Source organism: Parambassis ranga, chromosome 7 (assembly GCF_900634625.1).
Source record: "Parambassis ranga chromosome 7, fParRan2.1, whole genome shotgun sequence".
NCBI classification, from domain to species: domain Eukaryota; kingdom Metazoa; phylum Chordata; class Actinopteri; family Ambassidae; genus Parambassis; species Parambassis ranga.
Genome location: NC_041028.1, coordinates 3,107,194 through 3,132,432, shown reverse-complemented (window position 1 = coordinate 3,132,432; position 25,239 = coordinate 3,107,194). Strand labels below are relative to the sequence as shown.

The window sequence follows — 25,239 nt, the reverse complement described above, 5'->3', positions numbered from 1 at the left end:
CAGCTGGAGCTGAAGTGACAATGACTGCCTGTGAGTGCTTTGGGGCAGGGGAGGAGCTCATGGTCGCGGTCGCTGCTCGTTGAGAAACTGCAGAACAAAAAGTCACCAGAGAAAGTCTGGAGAGTCGCACATGTCCTGAAAACACACGCCCTGAACCGAGACACATTATCGAACAGTTCAGATTTTGTTCCTAAACCGTCTCATGCCTGGTATATATGATCAGTATTACAGTATAAAGTCTGACTGAGCTCACGCACAGAACAGCAGTTCGGACACACATGGCTTCTCCTGCAGCGTTTTAATCACTGACATTTGTTCTGGTTGTAAACATGTCGACATGTCTTGCCTGTGATATCGCTGATGTCATTCTGTTGCAAGTGCCCCCCCCCCCCCAGAGGTGACGGCTGTTTCTATGACGGGATGCAGTGTAAATGGAAGACTGAACCTCTGAAGAGAGTGTCGACAGAACTGATCTGTTCATGTACAAACATGCTGCTCTGACTGATCCGGAGCTGCTGTGGTTCATTATTGCATCTGTAAACAGCTGCTTCTCTTCCGTGAAATCACATATCGTTTCACTTTCTTGTTCTTCTTTTGATTAGTTCCCTGTTTAGCGGTACCTTCACTTCCTGTAAATTATTTTCCATTCGTTTGTCCTGCCTTCTCACCATGACAGATGCAGGACGCACCTCCATGTGGTGTCAGAACAAAATGCTCCTCCTCCTGGATGGACTGTTGGCTGAACAGAAAAAAAGATTTGTCAGACATTTAACTGCAGGAATCCTAGACTTACATAATAAGGCCCCATTCACACTGGAGAAAGTCAATCCAGCTAGAGTAGGATTGAGCCCAGACAGCCTTTAAGCTGGATGCGTTCAGACCTATTTTCAAATCTGGCTAGCACACACTTGTGTCCGCACTCAATCCGGCTTCATCCAGCGTGTTTGCTGTCCTCCAAACCACTAGGTGGCGCCTTGTAATATACAGAGTCCGTTCAGGCCGCTGTAGGACCGCGTGTGCGCATGCGTCGTGCGGTTTTTTGTCCCGTGTCGTGCCCCGTGAACCGGAAGTAGCATGTCGCTAACCGGAAGTAGCGTGTCGCTAGCCGGATTCGCGAGCCACATTTACGTTCACACCTGAGCCACATTTGAGCCAATCCGGCTAGATCCACCCAAGAGAGGTGGATCTAGCCGGATTGGCTAGATCAAACTGGATACAGCCGGATTCGAGGTGTTCACTCAGGAAAAAAACATCTGGATAGGCCCGAATCCCGCTTTAGCCAGATTTTTTTCCCCAGTGTGAACAGGGTATAAAAGTCTAATGGGGGGGGGGGGCTTCTCGGTCCCTATGACCGGCTTAAGCCAGTCCAAAGTGAAGAGTCCTCATGGCATGAAAACGTACATTTCCCCATTTCACAGTGTTTGTTGTGAATATTAAATTTTGGCTGATTTTATTTGCTACCTTTTACTACTGTGCGGACACGCTGCAATAGCTCCGTTCCTTTTATGAGTGTGTGTGTGTTACCTGGATCAGAAGTTACTGTTGGTCTCACTGTTTCTTTTTCCAGTTGAATCTCTGGCAGACTGAAGATGGACGTCGCTGTAACAACAGCAGTCAGTTGTGACGTCACAAAGTTACAGTAAGCAAAGAGTCAGAAGTCAAGTTTTAAACCTACTGTCGGGAAGTGACTTCACTCTGTTTCCAAGGTTACTGAAGTAGTGATGAGTCATGGAATCTTCGGCTGACATTCTCTTCTTCCCTTCAAACTAAATATATACAGTTTCTTCACATCAATCAATACCATTGTGGATCTGGAAAAACAAACACTTTGAGGTTTTTACTGACCTGCAGCAGCTTTGACAGCAGCTCCACCCCATCGCTGTTGAGCCTGTGAGTGCAAACACATCATGACGTTTCAAATTATTTCAAGGTAATTGGATCAGAATTCAACATGTGAATTAAGACAGAAACTTGTGTTGTAACAGGAAGACCATTGTGCTGCTCCTCATTCAATAATTTAAACCCTTCAGTGTTCAGCACAACTAGAAATTCAGGATCTCAGAATTTCTCCAGACAGGCTGCCATGTTGGTTTCCCATCATGCCATGCTGTGTGTGCACCAGAGGTGGGACCAAGTCACGAGTAGTCCCAAGTCTTTGTCCTCAAGTCTCGAGTCAAGTCCTGAGTCTTTAAATTTGAATTTTGAGTCATTTCAAGTCCTTTTAACAACAGAGCCTCTGCATGCATCTGGCTGTGATGTGAGGCACAGGGGCAGCAGCGCTCTGTTTCCATTTGGCAGTAACATATGAACTGGATGAAACAAGCAGCACGTAAGTCATAGCAACATAGCTAACCTTAGCTGAGCATTAGCTCGCCAGCTCTAATTACCGCTCTGAAGGTCGAACAAACTTGGAAGTTGCTGGCTCGGGGTATCTTCGACCTGCATTGTCTGCATGCTGCATTTTGTTTGTTGTTGACAATCTCACACTGATTTTTGTCAAATGATTTGATGATCTGTTGTTTGAGGATCCACAGCTCCTCCTGCATTCATTCGACTGACTGCTGCGCTGACAGCTCTCTCTCTCTCACACACACACGTAGGGGCGAGTGAGAGCGAGGCGCTGCGTGACATGAATTTATTAGTCTACACTTTTTAACACACTTGTCTCCTTCAGGTTTTGGGTAAAATATCGAGTCTTTTAAAGTCATAAGGCTCCAGTGAAGTCATGAGTCACTGATGTTCAAGTCAAAGTCGAGTTGCAAGTCATCAAATTATAGACTCGAGTTCAAGTCATGTGACTCGAGTCCACACCTATTAAGATTAAGAAACCTTTATTAGTCCCACAATGGGGAAATTGCATAATACACTAATATATAATATTAGTAATAATATGTAATCTGTGTGTAATATTGTGCACTGAGGCTGTGTGTGGTATCAGCAGTCTGTCAGTACCTGGGAGTGTGGTGACTCAGTCTCTCTGCTCTGTACTGAGGGTAGTTAAACGCCACAAATTCCTCATTTGAACTGATCCCAGGCCAGCTCTGCTCCGTGGGAGTTCCTGTACAAAAACATCTGGTTGTAAGTACAATTAAGAGAAACCGATCGGCTCTCAGCATGAGACAATCAGAAGCTGACTGCGTCTCACCCAGTAGTTTGAAGATGAAGTGAAGTTCCTCCTCAACTGTAGAACCAGGAAAGAGAGGCCGCCCTGTCGCCATCTCATAGAAGATACACCCAACACCCCTGTAGACACACAAACACAGCCGATCAGCTGATTTGACGCTGTTTGGGAACACAGTCTGATTGTTGTAACAGCAACACTGACCACATGTCAATGGGGGTGGAGTAGTCTGTGCTGCCCAGCAGGATGTCAGGGGGGCGGTACCACAGCGTCACCACCTCATTGGAATACGTCTTTGTTGGGATGGACTTTGCTCGAGCCAGACCTGAAAAAGACATGCACACACACACCTCGGTGACAAACCTCACAGTGAGAGATCTATGACATCATGAGCCACCAGGAGGATCACAGGGACACAGTGGTGTAGGGAATAAAAGAAGGATCCACATGATATGCTACAACTGACCATTTTGACATGTTACGATGTGCAGAGCGCTGACAGACTCACCGAAATCTGCAAGCTTGAGCTCGCCTCGTTCATTGATGAGCAGATTTTGGGGTTTCAGGTCTCGGTGGAGAACTTTCCTTCGATGACAATATGACAAACCTCGCAACAGCTGGAAGAGAAAAAGCTGAGGGCAAAAAAAGCAGAAACATTACTGAAGAACTTACACAAAGCCCAAGAGAGTGCAATCTAGATTGGCCCAGGTCAAGACATATAATACCCCATTCACACTGGGGAAATAAATCTGGCTAAAGCGGGATTAGGGCCGCATCCAGATGTATGCAAATGGTTTTTTTATCCAGATGGTGTGAACAACTCGAATCCGGCTGTATCCAGTTTGATTTCAATCCGGCTAGATCCACCTACGAAAGGTAGATCTAGCCGGATTGGCTCAAATGTGGCTCAGGTGTGAACGCAAATGTGGCTAGCGAATCCGGCTAGCGACGTGATACTTCCGGTTCACAAGGCGCGACACGGGACAAAAAAAAACGCACGACGCATGCGCACACACGGTACTACCACGGCCTGAATGGACTTTGTATATTACGAGGCGCCACCTAGTGGTTTGGAGGACCGCAAACAAGCCAGATTAAGCCGGATTGAGTGCGGACTTTCTTGTGTGATAGCCAGATTTGAAAATAGGTCTGAATGTATCCAGCTTAAAGGCTATCCAGATACAATCCTACTCTAGCTGGATTAACTTTCTCCAGTGTGAACAGGGCCTAAGTCACACCATGCAGTATAAACACAGGCAGCAGTATCACCAGGACTCAGAGCATTCTCACTTTGACATTGTGAACGTGGATGATGTTCCCACAGTCCTCCAGATACTGTTTCAGGTCTTTATCCTAAAACACAAAATCAAATCAGCTTTGTCACATACACAGTTGTACTGTTGATGAAGATTCTCAGTCATCCAGGTCTTTTTCATTCAGGAGGCTGAAGCATCTGCACTTAAAGAGTTTTCTTAAATATGTGTCTCTGCTCCTCCAAGCAGCTTCGTCACTTCTAACCGACGGTGGGGAAACATGGTTTATATGTGCTGGAGGAGCTCAGTGGGTGTCAGAATTGCAGTGGATCCACCGTGGCTGGCAGGGAGGAGGTGATGAAGTTCTTGACCAGCCACTAAAAAAACACTTCATCACCTCAGATGTCAGGACTATAGGGCGGTACTCATTCAGAGAGGTGGACTGAGACTTCTAGATGTCATCAAAGACTTTCCACACTAAATAACAAGAGGAGTGAGTGAGTGTGTGTGTGTGTGTGTGTGTGTGTGTGTGTGTGTGTGAGTGTCTTACCAGGTATTCAAACACCAGTGTGAGGGACTTCTGTGTGTGGATGATGTCATGAAGTGTGACAATGTTGGCGTGTTTCAGATCCTTAAGTAGAGACACTGAGGAAGAAATGATCCATTAACACCCTGCTCTGTACTTAGCACCACTGAAACTAGTCCAATTCACAGCATTAGTAATGTCACTTCAAAATCAGTAAACAGTCCGTCTCCTGTAGAGCAGTCGAGGTTCTGCAGTACCTTCTCGGATGGCAGTACACGGAGCCCCTTCTTCGTGTTCCAGCCGAATTTCCTTCAGAGCTACAAGGTTCTCGGTCAGCTTGCTGCGTCCCTTGTACACTGTAGCATAGGTCCCCTGCAGGCAGAGAGACAGGCAGGCAGAGAGATGCTTACGAGTCCACAGCTGTAAACATGTCTTTATTATCACTTGAGAAATCACCTCTCCCAGTTTGTCCAGTTTGATGTATGTCTCCAGTTTCCCAAAACCAATTTCTGACTGCATCAGAGCCAAAGAAAAACAGAACCGTTAGTCAGGTTTGATGTGTTTCATAATGAGAGAAAAACTAGTCCTGCATTGCAGTTTAACAACAAAACACAAGTCAGACACTTACCAGAGACACTCGACGCAGCCGCCTGCTGATAGGCTGCTCAAACAGAGCTGGACCAATCACATTAAACTTCTCTAGGTAATCATCTGGAAGACGGATGTCTGCTGGTAACGAGAGGCGTTTGTTGATGTCCTGGAAGACACACACAGACCTTTATTCTCTGGAACTGATTATGCTGAACATACATATCACAGATTATTGTTGTGTGTATGTGTCACTTAAGGCTGTTCCATACTCCACGAGAACAGAGAACTCGCTCCATGGGTGGTAAGAGTAAAAAAAAAAAGTTTGTTTCGGCACGGAGGTACCATACTCCGCGAGACGTGTGTGTGCAGAACTCCTCATACGGCGCACATCACACACAAAAGGTTGACAATGCAGTTGTATTGTAAATTGTGAGCACAGTCGTGGTTACCTGTCCTAACGAGCTGATAATGTTCAGGGAAGAGGGCGCACAGCATGACAATAGATAGAAGATCAGTGTAGCTGACTGTAGCAGACCTCTGGTCTGTGTGGGTTTAACTCTGTGAACGTGTGGATGACTGTCTGCAATAATACATCCCGTCTCCCGGTGTTTAATGTGCGTCGAGCCACTGTAACGCCGTGATCGACACTGGGATTAGTTTTTATCGCCACCTTGTGGACAGACTCTCTCCTCTGTGCGCCGTGTTTCTCCTTCCAGGAGCTGTTTGCCAGCTGCTCATCTAAACTGTCCATCGTCGCTGTACTTCCTCCTTCTGTCTGTGTGTTCTGCACCTGAAGCCCTTGCGCTTCTCCACATTCATCACGCTCACAATAAATTCCGACCAATCACAGCATGGTTGATGCACAGCACTGAGAGAAAAAGTTCTGCCCGGGCCATGTGTCCGAGAGAGCTGCACACGGGCGGTCAATGACGTCATTTTGTGGGTGTAACGTCGGCAGGGGGAAAAGACTAGACTAGACTAAAAGTTAAAAAATGTTGAAGACTAAAATGTGACTAAAATCAAATGACATTTTAGTCACAAGACTAAAATAAAAAGTAAATCAGAAATTGCTGCCAAAATGAACACTGCTCTGTTCTCGTGGAGTATGTAACCAGCTGTAGCCGTCTCTGTACCTCTGTAGAGATCTTTTTGTTCCTCAGTCGAACTCTGACTGGACTCTGAATGTCGTCTGAGGAAGAAGCCGGGTCACTCTCTCCATCAGAATTCATCTTCACATCTTCATGCACAATCTCTGAAAACACACACACACACAGAGGATGAGAGCGTCTGCATTTGGGGATGTGGACTGATTGCTTGACTTCAGATGCACAGTGGTAAAACAGTCTTGAGTGAAAATTTAGAACACGTAGAAGGTTTTAGCTGCTGATGATGCCAGTGGTATCTGCAACACTTCAGTACCCAGTCTGGTGGTGTGGTTCAGGTAGGAGCTGAGGCTGCGTCCCAGGCCTCTGGGCTTCTTTAGAGAGCTGCTGTATGACTGAAGCAAAGACTGAACTGAAGAGGACGAAGCTCGAACCTTCAAACCTCCAGAGGAACGAAGAGAGGCTACCTCTAAGGGTGGGCAAGAGAAGTACGAGGGGGAGAGGTGGAGGGGGGGGGGGAGTTTAAACAGAAAAAAAGAAGGTGGTTAAGTGATTGATTGGCAGGTCCAACAGATATCACAATCAGATCAGAGGAGTGAGAGAGTCAGGCAGGAAGGGTCTGACAGCTTCCAGGTCTCTGTAGGCTGGTATTACAGACTCAGACTGGACTTTGATGAATGAATCAGTCTGATTAAACTCCTGTCGATGAACCAGATCCACAATAAAAGCCAAACCACACACGTTACCTGAGTCACTGTGTGATGTCACATCCTGGGTGATGGTGTCACTCAGCATCCTGTCGCCTCCCCCGGCCCCTCCTCTACCCAGAGTGAGTGATAGCTGCCGTTTGATCTTCCTCATCCTTTCCATTAGGGGGGGTCGAGGGGGAAGGGGGGGGCGTGACGCTGAGGGGGGCGGGGCAGCCAGCCTGGAGACCACAACTGCACAGGCAAACGCAGAACAGGATCAAATACCACATGCAGAGGATGAACACCTACACTCATGCAACACAGCAACAGTGCAATTTCATCTGATTTTACATGTTTTACCAAACCATCAACAAGTTTTTTCTGCATCTACATCACATTACTAAATAAGCTGTAATCCACCTAAGTCCAGCCCTGACTTTCTCTGAGCTTCAGGAACCAGAGCAAAGCTACAGATGGGGCCCAGCATGTTCACAATCAGTCAGGGGTTACCTGAAACCCGTCACATCATTTTTAAAATTCACAGAAGCAGCAGGTGCTTTACATCCACAGTGGCATCACACCGTCCCCTGGTCAGCATGACATCAATGTGAAGAAAAACAGGCTAACACTTGAGCCGTGTCTACACCCACCCGGACAAGCCAGCGAGCACTGTGAGGGTCATGTTGTTTTACCTCTCCAGTGCCCTCAACACTTTCAAGCTGGCTCTTCTAGGTGAGAAACTGACAGCGATGCATGTAGACCCCCACTTGTGTCGTGGATTGTGGACTATCTAACAGGTAGACCACAGTATGTGGGATGTATCAGCAAAGGTGGAGAGTCTGAGTACAGGACTGTGGTGGACAGCTTTGGACCATCTGCTGCTCAATGTGACAAAGACAAGGGAGCTGGTTGTGGACCTGAGGAGGACCAAGACACACGCAGCTCCAGTCTCCATCAGTGGACAGTGTGTGGACATGGTGGAGGATTACAAATACCTGGGACTGGACTAAGAACACTGAAGCCTTCTATAAGAAGGGCCAGAGCCACCTCTGTGTTCTGAGGAGGCTCCGGTCCTTTAACATCTGTCGGACCATGCTGAGGCGCTGGGGCAGCAGACTGAGAGCAGCGGAGACAAACAGACTCAATAAACTGATCAGAAGGGCCGGTGGTGTTGTGGGGGGAGGAGAACACTAAAAAAAACATCCTCTGCACGCTGTCATCAGAGCTCAGAGGAGCCTGAACCGTCACTGGCTGCTCCTCCCCAAGAGCAGGACCAACAGAGACTCAGAGACTCAGAGACTCCTTTGTCCCCCGATCCATCAAACTCTACATCGCTGCTTTTGGCAGAATAGGGAGAAGGAGGGAGGAGTACAGCCCGCCTGATACAACACACGTGCAATAATTTATTATTATAAAGTGCAATAACTTGTGCAATATCCCTGTGTATCAATAACTATGCTGGTGTACAATGTTTGTAAATAATTCCTCTTATCTTTTATTTTACTGCTCTATGTTCTATTTTATTCTTTTTCGGTCGATGTTGTATTGCTGCTGGTAACTGAATTTCCCTGAGGGACCTTCCCGTATATGACTACCAGTTTTGACTTGCATTGGATTTAACTAGAATGTTTATTATTGTTTAGAATGTATATTTTATTACTTGCTATTTTACCTTATTTTATAACCTGTAATGACGCATGGAGCACCTGGAATGTGAGCAATTCCCCCTGGGATTATTCAAGCATTTCTGAATCTGATTCTAATTAACCGACGGCTAACAGGCTAACCCCTGACTGATTACCTGACAGCTAACATGTTAACACCTGGCAGCTAACAGGCTAACCCCTGACTGATTACCTGACAGCTAACATGCTAACACCTGGCAGCTAACCCCTGACTGATTACCTGACAGCTAACATGTTAACACCTGGCAGCTAACAGGCTAACCCCTGACTGATTACCTGACAGCTAACATGCTAACACCTGGCGGCTAACATGCTAACACCTGGCAGCTAACCCCTGACTGATTACCTGACAGCTAACACCTGGCGGCTAACATGCTAACCCCTGACTGATTACCTGACAGCTAACATGCTAACACCTGGCAGCTAACCCCTGACTGATTACCTGACAGCTAACACCTGGCGGCTAACATGCTAACCCCTGACTGATTACCTGACAGCTAACATGCTAACACCTGGCGGCTAACATGCTAACCCCTGACTGATTACCTGACAGCTAACATGCTAACACCTGACGGCTAACAGGCTAACCCCTGACTGATTACCTGACAGCTAACATGCTAACACCTGGCGGCTAACATGCTAACCCCTGACTGATTACCTGACAGCTAACATGCTAACACCTGACAGCTAACAGGCTAACTCCTGACTGATTACCTGACAGCTAACATGCTAACACCTGACAGCTAACAGGCTAACCCCTGACTAATTACCTGACAGCTAACATGCTAACACCTGACGGATAACAGGCTAACCCCTGACTGATTACCTGAACAAGCTAACGCTGACTGAACCTTACTGCTAACAGGCTAATAGCTGAATTATAATCTACGTGATAGACTTTACGACCTGCTGCTGGGAGTACATGAGTAATGAAGCTGTAATTGGTCGCAGCTAGTGTCTAGCACGTAGCCAGTTCCGCCTACACTTGTCGGTTCCGTCCACCCCTGTATGGACCTGGTCTATGTTGTGTGTGTCTGTATGTACGTGGTAAGGACGGGACCCGTGTACTTCCCGCAGTGAACGTTCTCGGTGTTATGTCAGCGGTTCCGTCAGCTTAATCAAACGTTTTCCGGTATGCCAGGTACGGTGGCAGTAGACATTACGTACCAGGAGGATTTGTCCCGGTCTCTCCCGGGTTGTCTTTGGCTCGGTTCAGTCTGACGGGGTCTCTGGTGTTTCTAGCTCCCAGTAATCTGCTGCCATGTTGCCACTCCGCTCCTCCGGTGCGTCCTGACGCTCACATCAGTGAGGTCACCACGATGGCACGTGTCCCCGCCCCTTTCCGATTCTATTTACCTCTGAACAAAAACACAGCAACAAGGGTTAAACTTTTCATTACACTTCAGACGTCTGCAGCAGTAAGTCAGGAATTAGACCAGACCCACCTTTACTTAAACAGTGACCATTCAGTGAGCTTCCACACACTTCCACACCACTGATCTGAGAACTGGATAAAGGAGCTGATTGGCTGGAACAGGATCAACTTTAAAATACATTTATTCTGCCAGATACGACCTGTTGGACAAACCTGTAAATCATGTTTATTACAAACCTTTGTGTTTGTCTCCAGCTGTGCTACAGTGACAGAGGATCATGTGACCCAACAATCCCCCCTGTGTAAAATCTCCCCCCTTTTTGGTGAAGGGATGCTCTCTGCTCTAAACATTTGCTCACCAAGGAGGACCGGAGGGTTTACACCGCCCAGACCACCTGACAGGGCCGGGCTTCCTCTGAGACAAAGTGAGACATGCAGTCAGAGACGGAGGTCCTTCCTCTGTTCCCAGGCTTTCTGCTGCAGGGTCTGTGCAGCAGCATCTGACAGATTCTATGTGGCTAAAGCTGTGGTTACATACATACAGCCGCACAGCACACGAGCAGAGGCAGGATGAAAACAGAAAGTGGGTATAATGATGGTTGTACATTCATTTTTACCATTTAATGTCTTTGACAGCTTAAACTGATGCAGCAGATATAAACAGTGAACTCATCACTTCAGCTTCCGGCTCATTCAGAGTGTGATCGGTTCTCTGATCAATAGTGGTCACTGATGTAAACATGTTCCAGCATGAAGTCTTCTATAGAACACTAAGACACTAGAGCACTATGTCTCTGAACAGAACCTGGTCCACCTCAGGGTCCTTTAGGACCAGCCTGGCTGTGAGTGTAGGTGCTCGGTGAGGAGCAGCACCTGGCAGCATATAATCATGATCATTAGCATTTAAAGAACATCTTCCTGCTTGCTGTGTAGCCTTAGCTGGACAGCTGTGGGTGCGTTCATGGGCCTTTGGGAGGAATGTCCAGTGGTTCATGCAGATACCATCAGCCTGCGGTTCTAACCTGATGTGAGCCACTAACACATTCAGCTTTAATCTGAGTTTTTGGTATGACTCCATTATGATGTCAGCATGAAGTCATAGTGACATCAAAAAACACAACAACATGTTCCATGTATTTAATATTAAATCAGAGTGATTCTCGGTGACTGGGCGTCACTCTCCAATGTCTCCACATGTTCAAGACCACATGTCCCAGCAGGACCTGATGAGGACATCCACCGGACCTGTCAGACTGATGTTCAGCTGCCATCAAATGTCCCATCCAGAAGGTCAAATGTCAGCTGCTTCAGTATCTGCTTTTTTCCTCCTCTTCACTTCTTCCTCCTGACCACTGTCCAGCCATCCTCTTCATCCTGACAAGGAGGAGGAGGAGGAGGAGGAGGGTGTGTCCTGCTTGCTGATGGACTGGAGTCTTCACAGTCCATCACCTGAATACACACACACAACGTCTCTAAACACAGGGCCTGACTAAACAGACATATCAGTGCATATATATATATATATATATATATATATATATATATATATATATATATATATATATATATATATATATATATATATCTCTGACATATTACCTGTGCCTCTTCGTCGCTCTCCTCGCTGCTCTCTGTGGGTGGAGCTGTGACTTTTGCCCTCTGAGTCTTGTTGTGAGTGTTGATGGTGCAGCTGAGCTGCTGCAGCGCCCCCTGCTGCCACTGACTGAACACCTGCAGCAGACTGAGGGACACCTGGACACACACACACACACACCATCAGAAGTAAGTAGAAGCAGGAAACGTCCTGAGCCAATGAGAAGCAGCTGATGGATCGACGTCGTTTCATCCTCTGTGACGTTTGGTGAAAACAAAACATGTGATGTACCTGAGGTAAACTTCCATCATCCACCACTGTATCAAACTCCTGATCCATGAGTTCAGCGATGAAGTCCTCAACCTCACACTGCTGCAGGTCAGCTGCTCAAACACACACACACACACACACACACACACGTTAGAACAGCCACGTGGAGGTGGGGATGCAACCGTTTCCGTGGTTACCCACCATTGTCATGGAAATACTGCTGGATGACATTAACCATCCAATCAGCTTTCTGCTGCCCGTACACGCCTCCAAAACCATTGTCCACAGCGATCTGAGGGCACAGTAGAGACCGATCAACATGATAACAAGTATCAATACTCTGATCATTATATTGACGTCAATACAGGCTAAACTCTCTAGTGTCTGAATGCAGAGGACGACGTGAAGCATTCAGGTTCCCGTAATGTCGACAGGTGACGACAGAAGCTAATATTATATCAATATTTGTATCAATAACGACACTGATACGACGTGTGTCTCAGAAAACACGGCGGCTGGTGCAGCGCTGATAGCATTAGCCTGTTAGCTTGTCCACACCGGGTCAGTCAGACTGTCTTTCTGTCCGTGTGCTCCTCCGGTGTCTGTCCGTGTCTCCGCCTCAGCTCCACCTGCTTCTCTCAAGTACCTGCAGAACGGGCCAGTTGTGAAGAACCGCTCTCACTCCGTCCGTGAACAGTTCACGTGAACCTGCGGTGGTCGCCATGTTGAATCTGGCAGGCAGAAGAAGTGGAGCGAAGAAAACAGCCGACCAGACAGAGGCAGCTGATCCGGATCCAGCCTCAGTTTATGGGCATAAAAATCTGTCCATGTTGAAGTCTGAAGGTTGTGTTCGTCCTTCAGTTTGTTGTTTGTACACGAACATGTTTGTTTCATTTGTATTTTTACAGGATCTTTGTAGCAGTTTTTGTCCACCAGGTGGCAGCAGACCACTGTATCGGCATTGTAGTGTTATCAGTCTGATTATAGTTTGACAAGAAATTGTTTGATTGATTGATGAATATTACTATGTGACGTTTGGTCTGATCAAGTAACGTGATCAGACACATGTTAGACTACAAGTTTGTCTAATTCAGCTTCAGCTTGCAGCAGCAGGCTCCTGAGGACACTTACTGTGAATAGACACAGCCTCTTGCTGTTGTCTATCTTGCAGAATAAAGAAGCTCCTGAGGACAGAATTTCACTGCAGAACCTGAAGCTTGGATGGACACTGCTCTTATTTGGAGAGCTGTGTCCGCCCCTCATGTCACCTCCTCGGTAAACACGATGTGACATTATGATGCATGAAGTTATAAAATAAAGTGAACATGGAACCTCGTAGGATCTACAGATCACCTGGCCTAGTCTGCAACACACAAAACAGGCCCACAACCAGACACAGAAACTAGAAACAGGTTTCACTCAGGTGAGACGGAGAATCAGGTGATGCTGGACGTGTCAACCATCTGATGAAGATTCTCAGTCATCCAGGTCATCATACGTAGAGAAGATTGAAGCAAGGCGTCTGGACTTGTAGAGTTTTCTTGAAGACGTTTCGCTGCTCATCCAAGCAGATTCATCAGTTCTAACTGTTTGGTGGGGAAACATGGTTTATATGTGGTTGCAGACCTCAGTGGGTGGGTCTGGGTCTAACTTAAAAAACAGTAGCACTAAATGTTTCCATAGTTACCTGTGATGGTCTGGCTGACTGGGCCAGGTGTGTCTAACGACTGGCTAACCACTATGAAACTGCTGTAGGGGGACTGGTTGACAGCCCTTTGTTCTTGCTGTGAGTATGTGCAAACTTCCTGGGAATGGATGGAAGCTGCATTGTATGTGGTAGAAAGATGATGTCTGAGGCCACCACCTCTGTTAAGGGAAGGTTTTTCCAGCTTAACATAGATGCTGCCTTGACTCCTCTTTCAGACCACCTTTCCTCCCTGTCTAAAATGTGAACATTGTCCTCAAAGGAGTGTCCCTTGTCTTTGAGGTGGAGGTGAACAGCTGAGTCTTGTCCTGAGGCCTCCTGAGCCATTCTTCTGTGGAATGGTTGCTTAGTTTCTCCAATGTACAGATCAGAGCATTCCTCACTGCACTGGACTGCATATATCACATTGTTGTGTGTGTCCCTGGAAGTCTGATCCTTCGGGTGAACCAGTTTCTATGGAATGGAGATGTTCTTTCTCTATCGGTTATTGTCCTTCTTCTTGTTGTTGGGGGGTCTTGTTTTTGGGGCTTTGGTAAGTGCCCACTTTGGGTAGCCACAGGTCTGCAGGGCCTTCCTGATGTGGTGTCGCTCCTTCTTCTTCCCCTCTGAGCTGGTTGGTACAGTTTGTGCTCTGTGCTGCAGGGTCCTGATGACTCCCAGCTTGTGTTCCAGTGGGTGGTGTAAATCAAACAGCAGGTACTGGTCCATGTGTCTGGGTTTCCTGTACACCTCCACATTGAGGCTCCTGTCCTCCTCAATATGTACTGTGCAGTCCAAGAAGGCCAGATTGTTGTCCCTGGTGTCCTCCCGAGTGAACTTGATGTTGTTATCCACTGCGTTGATGTGTTCTGTGAACCGCTCCACTTCATCAGTCTTGATTTTGACCCAGGTGTCATCCACATATCTAAACCAGTGGGTGGGGGTGGTTCCAGGAAAGGAACTCAGGGCTCTTCTCTCCACTTCTTCCATGTAGAGGTTGGCCACAATAGGAGACACAGGTGATCCCATCGCACAGCGTGCTTCTGTCTGTAAAAGTTCCCATTGTACTGGAAGTAAGTGGTGGTCAGGCAGAGGTCCAGCAGGTCACAGATGTGGTCTGGCGTGAGGTTGGTTCTCTCCTTGAGTGTGCTGTCTTGTGTGAGGCACGTCCTTACCATCTCTGTGGCTTCTGATGTAGGGATGCAAGTAAACAAGGAGGTGACATCAAATGAGACCATGGTGTCGTCTGGGTCCATTCGGATCTTCTCCACCTTGTTCACAAAGTCCTGAGAGTTGTGGATGTGATGTGGTGTGTCACCTACCAGTGGTGTCAGGAGTTCAGCCAAGTGCTTAGCCACGTTGTATGTGACTAAGTTTGTGCTGCTGACGATGGGTCTGAGACGGACGATGGGTCTGAGGGGGACTCCTTCCTTGTGTATCTCTTCTTGTGTAATTCCTCAGATGTATAAAAGCACTGAAACATGAAAACGTGCTGAATGTAAACACTCATTTATTATTACCTTTTCATGTTCCACAATAAAAGAGCAAAACTAGGACAACAATCACACTGACACCTGAAGGCATCACAGACATCAAACAGTAGCTGCTGGTCACCATGGGAACACCTCCTGCATTTCCTGTCTGAACCAGAGGAAATCCAGATTTTCACAATAAAAGCCCAGTGGATTTTTTTTTATGTGACATTCCACGTGAATGTTCTTGTGTGTGAGTTGAGATCCTTTTGATGAGGTCATCAGGCTGTGCATGGTTGGTCATCAGCTACCTGGGAAGAAAAGAAGAACAGAGTGGGATGTCACAGGTCCCCTGCTGGCAGGTTCTAAGACGAGATAAAGATGAAACTTTATTTGTTATGGAGGAATTCGTGTTGCCAGAGGTTTCAAGTTTCATTAAATACAATTAAGTACAGAGTATAAGTGTCAATATAAATCCAAATCAGAAGTACAGTAAGCAGTGTGACTGGGCACAATATATGTTCTGATCTGACCGACTGAAGACAGGACCTCTGCATGGACGTCTGTTTGACAGCAGCTATGTTAGAGATGTTCACTGAGACCAGTTAGAAAATATAGATATTTGACTGGCTGTTATGGGCTGTATTGGTCATTGGGATTTTGGAAATCATTATGTGAAGCAGTTTTCTTGAAGACATTTCTCTGCTCCTCCATCAGCTTCCTCAGTTCTAAATGTCTCCATACGTACCTGTGTTGGTCTGCTGTGTCTAACAACTGGCTAACGACTTCAAAGAGGGGTCAGCGAAGCCTCTGTGTTCAGCTGGAAGAACCTTCCCTGAACAGAGGAGGAGGCCTCAGACATCATCTTTCTACCACATACAATGCAGTGATTCCATCCATCCCAGGAAGCTTCACTCCAAGTCACATGATCACAGCAAGACCAATGGACTGTCCACCTGCCCCCCCCCCCCCACCACCACCACAGCCCACCACAGTTAGACACAGCAGACACAGTCAGACCAGCACAGGTCAGTATGGAGACATTTAGAGTCCCACACAGACCCCCCCCCCCCCCCACTGAGCTCCTCCACCACATATAAACCATGTTTTCCACCAAACAGTTAGAGCTGATGGAGGAGCAGAGGGACGTCTTCAAGAGGACTCTACAAGTCAGATGCTCCACCCTTCTGAATGAAGAAGACCTGATGACTGAGAACCCTTATCAACATTACGTCTGACTGCAGTGACTCGTAGCAGGCACCAACAAAACCTCTAAACCACTAACGTGCTGAACTCGTATGGCAGTAAAGTAACGCTTTAGTGTCCTGTAGCTTCAGTACCAGAAGTGTCCTATTACTGCGACCTGTCAGGTTCGATTTTTGTCTCGCCATTCTGCTTCTCGTTTTGAGATTTCTGAGACACTCTTGCAGCCTGGACAACAGCCTGCAACACAACAACAAAGCAACTGTGACACAATAAAGCAACACAGAAATGTAGCAACACAGCAACTAAGACAGCTGCACAGAGACCTTGAAGCTTCTCTTCCTCTTCTGGACGTTCTGCTCAGGATGGAAAATGATGACGTAGACTTTGGGTATGTAGAGCATCCCAAGAGACACAGACGCACTGAGAGACATGGAAACAGTCAGAGTGGCTGTCTGGATGAACAGCTGTGAAGACAGAGACAGAGGCTGAGAAAAACGTCCACCAGAACATCCTCAAGGGCCTTCCTGTTAGTCCAGTCCACACAGACACATGCAGGCAAACACACAAAGATAATGTTGCCCATTTCTACTGGGTTCTTCTTTGAGCTTTGTTACAGCTGTTGTTATTTTTTCTGCAAACACACACTGGCACAAACACAAATATCCCCATTCATAGTGACTCCAGCCTTGGGCTTTATATGGACATACATTAAAGGAACTTCTTGTCTCCAGGAGGGAGGTGTTTCCTCACAACATGAGTAAAACGTCACACACAGCCTCAGCTCCTGAATGTTATCACAGCGGTGGAAGAGGACGGGGATGAAAAGGCTCCTCCTCATTACCTCAACACACTTTGATGAATGAATGAAGTGGTCTCTGTTGTGCACCTGAACTACACATAAGGATGATCTGCTGAGCATCGTGTTTGTGGCCTAACAGCTGCATTATGTTTCTTTCTGTCTCTGCTTGTTGTAGCTCGAACTTTGGTTTTAACAAAGTAAATTAAGCCCTGTGTTGGTTTATAATCTGTTTAATCCCGCTGTTCCCCTCTCTGACTGAAACGTTTCCACTTTGTGTCTAATTCTGGTTTATCTGCAGCATTAAGGACTCTAACCCTTCAGTCACCTCATTTCTGCCTCACCTCATTTTTTAGCAAACAAAACTTTTAATGGACTCAAACAAATGTATGAATAACACCTCAGAACTGACTGAACACGTTTGGGTGGAGGATGGAGCCCAGTCCATCCTGACCCTGTCCTGCTGTGTCCTGGTTCTTACCTTCTCAGTGGACTGTGCAGTACCAAAGAAGATCGGGACAAAGGCAAGCCAGACGATGCAGGTTGTGTACATGGTAAAGCCAATTGGCTTTGCTTCATTAAATGTCTCTGGAACACCACGACTCTTGATGGCGTACACTGTACATGTTACCTAGCAACAGAAATGACAGGTTACCTAGAAACAGGTTTCCATCACCCCGTTTTATGTGCATTTTTTTATGTATGGTGTCAGAAAAGTGACAGGAAAACACCCAAATTCAACAAAACATTCTGATGTAACTTATGTTAAAAAAAGAGATGAGAAAAGAGATGATGTGCAAAATGGGAAAAGGACGCTGAAGGAGTTCTGACGTAGCATACGTTAATCTCATGTAACACAAGAACAAGAAGAAGATTGACCTCATCAGCCGAGACAGCCGCCATGGCTGTCTCGGCTGACATTTTTCTGATATTCCATGATGCACAAAAAAATGGACGGAAGAGGATACAAACCTTCCCCTTGGTCTTATAAAAATAAAAAAACATTACAGTGATCAAAGATGTAAATAACAGCCTTCTAATCTTTGTTACTGGTATGTTGCCTGTCCCTCCATGTTCGGATGAAACTAGTGCAGTTCATTCACACCAACCACTCTATGGTTAATGGTATAATCATATCAGAAACGGACAGCAGGTCAGTACCATGAGGACGATACTGTAGCTCAGGCAGCAGATGATTGACAGGTCAGACATGTCGCACTTCAGGATGCCCCGGGCCAGGTCAGGGTTTGGGGGGCGGAGCTCCTCATAGTCAATGATGGTGTGAGGAGGGACGACGGCAAACCACACAAACACACCGAGGATCTGATGCACGCCCACAAGAACACACAAACACAATACATCACAACTTCATCTGATAACAGAAGGTCACATGATCCAATGTGCGCTCACCTGGACAGAGATGAGGATGAAGGTGATAATAAGTTGGGAGGTGGGACTGATGAATTTGGGCGGGGTCACGGACCTCTTGCCCTGTTCAAAGATGCGGTAGATTCGGTTTGTTTTGGTCAGCATGGCGGAGTAGGTAATGGCCATGCCAAGGCCCAGCAGAAGGCGTCGGAACGCACAGGCCACGACACCTGGCTCTGCGATCATCAGGAAGGTGATCAGGTAGATCAGGAAGATACCTGTGGAGAAATGATGGTGCCACACTCTAAGAGGATGATGTCACAGTCACTGCTGATGATGTCACAGTCACTGCTGATGATGTCACACTCACCGGTCAGTAGTACGTAGCTCAGCTCCCTTCCTGATGCTCTTACAATGGGCGTGTCATTGAACCTGATGAAGGTGATGACCACTGCACTGGTTGCTAGGATACCAAGCAAGGCAAGGGAGGCAGGAACGAGGGCCCAGGGAGAGTTCCACTCCAGTTTGATGATTGGAGTAGGACGACAGGTGGTTCTGTTTGGGGCAGGGCGCATGTCTGATGGACAGGTCTCACATGTGAACTCATCCAGCTGGTACTGGTACCCATCACAGAGCTGCAGAGAGAGAGAGAGAGAGAGAGAGAGTAAGAGAGACGTCAGAGAGCTTCAGAGAGAGACATAGAGAGAGGGAGAGAGAGAGTCTGTACCTCACAATGCCAGCAGCAGGGAACTCCCTTCACCATCTTCTTCCTCTCTCCTGATTTACAGGGAAAGCTGCAGATGGAGTCAGGGACAGATTGGTCTCCCCCGGACCACTGCATCTCTTCCAGCTGTGCATGTGCACACACATACACACACACAGGAGAAGAAAATTAAATACCAGCGATGTCATTGCTACGTCTTACATCGTTAACATTGTTACACTCTGTTGATCAATCAGTTTCTTACATTAAGTCGCAGGTTATTGGTCCATTGGCCAATGACATGGTATCCAGGATGGCTGTGATTGGTCATCTGGAACTGGAAGATGTCATAGCGTCCAGGTGCATCTCCATTCTCATTGAACAACACACTTGTACCAGCACTTCCTGTCAGACACAAAAAGACATACAGGAACTCCAACAACCAGCCAACCAATAAGAGCCAAGGAATCACAATCCACCAGTCAGATCCCAGACAGCAAAAATGGTGTGGCACAAATCTTATTTGGCCCTTATCTGAGCCACAAGCTGGGCAAATATGAACCAAATATATCACGTGGGCCACTAGAGGCTCACATCCATTTTAAGGGTACCAGCACCGTATCAATGCCAGAATTGAGACACATTTGCTCGCCATTTGGAATACCATACACCATGCAGAGCCCCAGTGTGTTGAGAAGAATCAGTGATCTGTAAAACAGGAGGATTGAATTTATCAGCCTGTCCAGTCCCAAACAGACAGAACCTGAACACGAGAAGCCGGTTCCATCAGTCAGGACTGCTGCTGCCCCACGGCTGCTTCTTTAGGATGAAAGCTTCATGCAGAGTTTTCAGCAGCTGCTCCCTTTAATTATTAACACACCCACACACACGCACAGTCCTCAGGGGAAACACGTAAAGTGCATTATCTCTCTGTGAATGAAGAACGGCTAGACACTCAAACGACACAGAACATACAGACATGAACATGCAGGAGCAGGTGCAGCGCCATCAGGTCTTTCAACCTGAAGGGCCGACCACTCGGGACGTCAGGTTGTTGTAGTTTTCTTCATTTAACTTGTTGTAACTGTGGTTCCATCGTTTTTAACACATTCAAAGACTATTCTGACTGTAAATAAAAACTAAAACAAAACGTCACCTGACCCCCAGGTGTCCTCCTGCACTCGGTCCACTCAGACTTCTCTGAAACTAAAAGTTCATTGAAGGCCAAACTCCTGAAATCCTTCATCATCCTAAATGAGAGAACGCCTGGACTGAGCTGGTTAAATATTTAGATGACATGAAGGTTCATGTAGGGAGAGACAGAGAGAGACACAGACAGACAGGCGGACAGAGAGACAGACGAGCTTCATGCGTGCAGCTCTGGCTTTTACAGATGAAATCCTCTTGCTATTCCAGCCACTGCGGCTTGTCGTCTTTATAAAATATGGATTTGATGTCTAACAGGATGAAGCTGCTGCACTTTGTTCTGCAACTCTGAGAAACCTTAGAAATCTGAACAGACTGATGAACAACATGTTGGTCAGGTGAACAGCTAGCTGTTTCCATCCCTTTGAGGGACACTAGCTTTCCATGTGGACCTAGAAACCAGTCTACAATCAGACCTGCCTCTGGGTTTACATGGCTTCATGTGGACTAGCTGAGGCACTTTGTGTCAGGATCTGAACCAGCCCAGTTCAGTGTGGACAAGCCTACTAGTACTGATTTGTACCAGACCCTCAGAGAGTATGGCAGTATGGGCAGGGCCTTCTTCCGGGTCAGGACACCATGACCTCCACCTGGAAGGAGCTGACTGTCCAGCGAGTCCATGACAGCTGAACGATGTCCAGACAGATGGTCACCTGCGTGTTAACCTGTGTTTATGCATAAATCTACAGTGACCCTAACCCTCCTGCAGCCTCCATGCTACCACATCTTATTCAGTGTCCCCGTCCTTAGACAAGACTAAGCTCTGAATGATTCATCAGCAGCACCCCCCCCCCTCTCATTGTGATGCTTCAGAGCGAGCCTGAGGCTCAGAAGAGTCTCATTCACACTTCCTCCATAGAACATTGTTCCAAGGTGTGTACGAATTTCATTGTACAGGGAAACCAGTTTAAACAAACTGCTTCAGTCTTCTAGTCGTGCTCTCACATCAACACTGAGCACGCTCAGTGAGGCCTGCAGGTTCTGACATGTAGCTGCTGGATATCTTTGTGTGTCTCTGAGCATTGTCTGGCAGAATGTGCTGGGACGTCCACTCCTGTAAATATTGACAGCTGTCCGGTGAATAATCTTCCTCACTGCAGAACATTGAACTGCTGTTTAAAATGCTGAGGATCAATTCATCAGGGACTGATGATCAGCAGCACCTGCTGCAGCTCACCTAATTAAGTCCTATGGAAGCAGTAACAGGGGACACTTAGTGTTAAACAAATGTTTTTCCATTTTGGCTTCATCTTGTGAAACCCCCGACCTTCCAGGTGGATTCTCCGAGCTCTCCTGTCTGCAGACTGTGCGGTTCTTACCGTTGAAGTTGACTGCTCTGATGTAGTCAAGCAGTGCGCGTCCCTCCACGGGGTCCATGTTGCTGCAGACTCCGAAACTGCTGGGACACAGATCCTGATGCATGTTGTGCAAAGCGTGGGCGACGGCGTAGACCGCGTCAATCACAAACTGAACCTTCCCCTCCTGCTCATAGGGTGTGTCCCGACCGATCCTTTCTTCACCTGCAGGGACAAAAATGTCTCTTATTGATGTGTTAACAGACAGAAATACGAACTGAGAGAAGGCTGGCCATCCTGTCCAGGTATGGGCTTACCTGTACATTTCTTTTTGTCGGGGTCCAGTTTGATTCCAGGACGAGTCAGTTTGCACCTGAAGTCATCCTCCCAGAACTCAGCAAACCAAATGTTCCTTCGGTTGTTCTCCAGAGAACGAGACATGAAGTATTGATCAAAGCCTGGATGACACACACACAGGGATACACATGAATATGCACCAACACACAAACACCTGAAAACACAACAGCCACACCACATGTTCATATTTTTCCGGCTTCACCGTCTATTGATGCCCGTTTTGGCAGGATGGTAACGGCGCCCTCGGCGACATCCTCCAGCTCTGTGATTGGTGAGCTTTTTGCACCCCAGCTGTCCGACCCAACAAACAGGAAGTGACCCGTCAGATTAGCCCGTTTTGCTGCCTCAAGGACACGCCTACCAGCCCAGAAGGGGGAATGAGCCAGAGTAGAGTCATGTGACTCAGATATAGGATGAAGCAGATTGGTGTTTTTTGTTGTTGTTGTGGTCATGCTAAGGGATGTTTGTGTGTTTACCTGATGTCGTCCTCGTTGGCGAAGATGATCACTCCTCGGGCGTTACTTGTCTCCATCAGACGTTTGATGATCTTGTCAAACTCTCCTGCTGTTGGCTCACGAGGAATCTTCACGGACTGAGCGATGCACACCCCACCTGAGAGACACCAACAGGTTATAGAGACAGACAGACAGACAGACAGACGACTGGCGGACAGACAGAGGTTACAGGCAAAGCAGACTCTGTACCAGCCTCTCTTGAGATCTGCATGAAGGCGTCCACTCCACTCTCTCCATAGTTTCCCTCTGAGGCCAGTGTGGACACGTAGTTCCAGCCCAGAGCTTTGACAATGTCCAGCATGGCCTGAGCCTGGTACGAGTCTGGAGGAACGACCCGGGAAAAGAAGTCGTACCGATTGTTGTCGCTGAGCTCTGGAGCTGTGGAGGCATAGCTCACCTGAGGGATCTGAGACACACGGATAATCAATAATCACCTGTTGTTTACTGAAGCCTGACAGTCAGAGGTCAGGTCACGTTAAACACACTTGACTGGTCAAACTGGAAATACCGGGCGCGCACACACACACACACACACATACAGGATTACTGTTGTGTAACAGCTGAGCCGAATGTGTGTCAGAGCTTCAATAAAGTGAATAACAATCACATTAACACACAACACTGAGTGTCTGTGCAGATTAATGGAGAACTCCACATTAACAGAGCAGACCTCGTTAGCCATCATCATCATCATCATCACCCTCATCAGAGATGCTTCAGCAGACAAACATGACAATCAGCCTCAGTTCAGTGCAGAGCTCCATGTTTATTGAACCTGTAACCTTCATACATTTTCTTTATAGCCTCATATGAGCCAACACAGCAACGCACACAAACACATGTACTCAGGTGTAAATGGCTGTTCTACAGACACAGTTAATGTTATATTAATATTCCCATAATGCATCTGTGTGCGGTTTCTGCTGCTCCAATTAAATCTACAAACCTCAGTTTAACGATCTCCTCAACACACAGGCATAATTATTATTGTCTTTGTGAGGACATTCAGTCACAAAGACCCCAACACCTCAGCCCTAAAACCAGGTCTGACCGCACAGAGCTGTCTGAGGGTCTGTACACACACACACACACACACACACACACACACACACAGTAACAGTGACAGCCATTAAAAGCTTTCATTAGAGTCAGTCATCCAGACACATGCTGTCTGTTTAAAACTTTAATCCACAAAGCAGACTGCTTCATCCACTCTGTACCTGTCTGTCTGTACATGTCTTGGTCCCTCTGTCTGTACCTGTCTCGCTGTCTGTACCTGTCTCTCTTTGTCTGTCTGTCTGTACCTGTCTCTCTGTCTGTCCATGTCTCTCTGTCTGTACCAGTCTCTCTCTGTCTGTACCTGTCTCACTGTCTCTCTGTCTGTAGCTGTCTCTCTTTCCCTCTCTCTCTGCCAGTCTGTCTGGTTATCAGGTTTTTTAAAAGGTGTATCACCAGGCGTGTTATTACCTCGAACAGGCGCAGGATGTTGGCCACCATGATGGACACGGAGCTGGCCGACGCCCCAATGACTCCTACCACCCTCTCAGGTTTGCGGATGAGGGGTGGCTCCCCGTTAGAGCAGCGGATGTCGGATGTGTCTTTCTGGATCAGGGCTTGGACAAAGGTGAGTGACTGTTCCAAGGCGTAGGTGTCTCTGGAGCAGGTGTCCAGGATACGCGCCCCCAGGGTGATGTTGGGCAGAAGCTCGGGGTCACTGTTGATCTGGTCCAGAGCATATAACATCGCCTCCATGCGGTGGATGCCCTTCTCCTTTTTCAGCTCGCCACAGGGCAGACCATGGGGGCCACGCGCATGGATGGGGAACAGTCCCCCCAGAGTGATGTCGCCTGGGATCTTTATGGAGTGGGGGTGGAAGTGCTGATGGGAGGTGCTCACCTGGACCACTGGTCCATAGATCCAGAAGCAGAGAGATAGCAGGAGGCGGAGCCCTGATGGTGGCTGGCAGCAGCTGGTGCAGAGCAAGACATAAGGATGGAGGGCGAAGGGGGTGGAGCCTGAGGATGTCATGGTGATAATGTTCAGCAGACCACGGTCATCCTCCTGGACACCTGAGGAGACATCAATCAATCAACCAATCGCTACCAATCATCAGTCTGACTGACGGGCTGTGACGTCTCATCAGAGAGCAGCTGATTGGCTGCAGCAGAGAAACATAACATCTTATTGCTCAGCAGGTATCATGGGCTCTGGCCTGATGAAATTAAAAAACGGAATCAGATGTTCCTTCACAAGAGATTTTTGTTTTAATGAAACAAATATTTAATAAAATGCACATGATTATTCTCTCAAACAAACTTTGTACTTATAACTAATAATAAAACATTTCAAATTCTGACGTTACTCAGGATAGATGATTGATCCCTGATTTACTGTTCTATCTGATCATTCACACCTGCGGTTGATCCGCTC

At 47.2% G+C, this 25,239-nt stretch overlaps 3 protein-coding genes across 3 annotated transcripts; all 3 read right to left on the bottom strand.

The window, feature by feature from the left end:
* Nucleotides 1-366: 366 nt before the first annotated feature.
* Nucleotides 367-10,258, bottom strand: cdk16 (cyclin dependent kinase 16). The gene is made up of 17 exons (XM_028409746.1): nt 10,136-10,258; nt 7,341-7,535; nt 6,911-7,063; nt 6,625-6,743; nt 5,529-5,657; nt 5,357-5,413; nt 5,158-5,272; nt 4,925-5,019; nt 4,412-4,474; nt 3,630-3,753; nt 3,326-3,446; nt 3,146-3,243; nt 2,953-3,058; nt 1,846-1,888; nt 1,676-1,766; nt 1,525-1,599; nt 367-739 (listed from the first exon to the last, which is right to left on the bottom strand). The coding sequence occupies exons 2-17, from the start codon at nt 7,462-7,464 to the stop codon at nt 702-704; spliced, it is 1,551 nt and encodes a 516-aa protein (XP_028265547.1). The 5' UTR covers nt 7,465-7,535; nt 10,136-10,258; the 3' UTR covers nt 367-701.
* Nucleotides 10,259-11,465: 1,207 nt separating this feature from the next.
* On the bottom strand, nt 11,466-12,939 carry tsr2 (TSR2 ribosome maturation factor). The gene is made up of 5 exons (XM_028410268.1): nt 12,854-12,939; nt 12,409-12,499; nt 12,229-12,320; nt 11,943-12,095; nt 11,466-11,792 (listed from the first exon to the last, which is right to left on the bottom strand). The coding sequence occupies exons 1-5, from the start codon at nt 12,929-12,931 to the stop codon at nt 11,676-11,678; spliced, it is 531 nt and encodes a 176-aa protein (XP_028266069.1). The 5' UTR covers nt 12,932-12,939; the 3' UTR covers nt 11,466-11,675.
* Nucleotides 12,940-16,716: 3,777 nt separating this feature from the next.
* grm6a (glutamate receptor, metabotropic 6a) lies at nt 16,717-24,837 on the bottom strand. The gene is made up of 14 exons (XM_028409391.1): nt 24,277-24,837; nt 22,999-23,215; nt 22,771-22,906; nt 22,497-22,651; nt 22,255-22,395; nt 21,962-22,162; nt 19,702-19,841; nt 19,461-19,583; nt 19,104-19,368; nt 18,776-19,011; nt 18,527-18,688; nt 17,847-17,996; nt 16,893-17,033; nt 16,717-16,806 (listed from the first exon to the last, which is right to left on the bottom strand). Exons 1-14 carry the CDS (start codon nt 24,835-24,837, stop codon nt 16,717-16,719), a joined length of 2,718 nt encoding a protein of 905 aa, XP_028265192.1.
* Between the last annotated feature and the right edge of the window lie 402 nt (nt 24,838-25,239).

Coding starts and splice junctions, on each gene's coding strand:
- cdk16 (XM_028409746.1), bottom strand. CDS start 7,464: ATGGAAAGGATGAGGAAGATCAAACGGCAGCTATCACTCACTCTGGGT. Junction 5,020..5,157: donor GTGTACTGCCATCCGAGAAG/GTACTGCAGAAC, acceptor TTTCTTCCTCAG/TGTCTCTACTTAAGGATCTG. Junction 1,600..1,675: donor AGTGAAGTCACTTCCCGACA/GTAGGTTTAAAA, acceptor CTGTTGTTACAG/CGACGTCCATCTTCAGTCTG.
- tsr2 (XM_028410268.1), bottom strand. CDS start 12,931: ATGGCGACCACCGCAGGTTCACGTGAACTGTTCACGGACGGAGTGAGA. Junction 12,500..12,853: donor ACAACTGGCCCGTTCTGCAG/GTACTTGAGAGA, acceptor CTGTGCCCTCAG/ATCGCTGTGGACAATGGTTT. Junction 11,793..11,942: donor AGAGCGACGAAGAGGCACAG/GTAATATGTCAG, acceptor GTGTGTATTCAG/GTGATGGACTGTGAAGACTC.
- grm6a (XM_028409391.1), bottom strand. CDS start 24,837: ATGACATCCTCAGGCTCCACCCCCTTCGCCCTCCATCCTTATGTCTTG. Junction 22,652..22,770: donor GCCAACGAGGACGACATCAG/GTAAACACACAA, acceptor CTGGGCTGGTAG/GCGTGTCCTTGAGGCAGCAA. Junction 22,163..22,254: donor CGACAAAAAGAAATGTACAG/GTAAGCCCATAC, acceptor TTGTCCCTGCAG/GTGAAGAAAGGATCGGTCGG.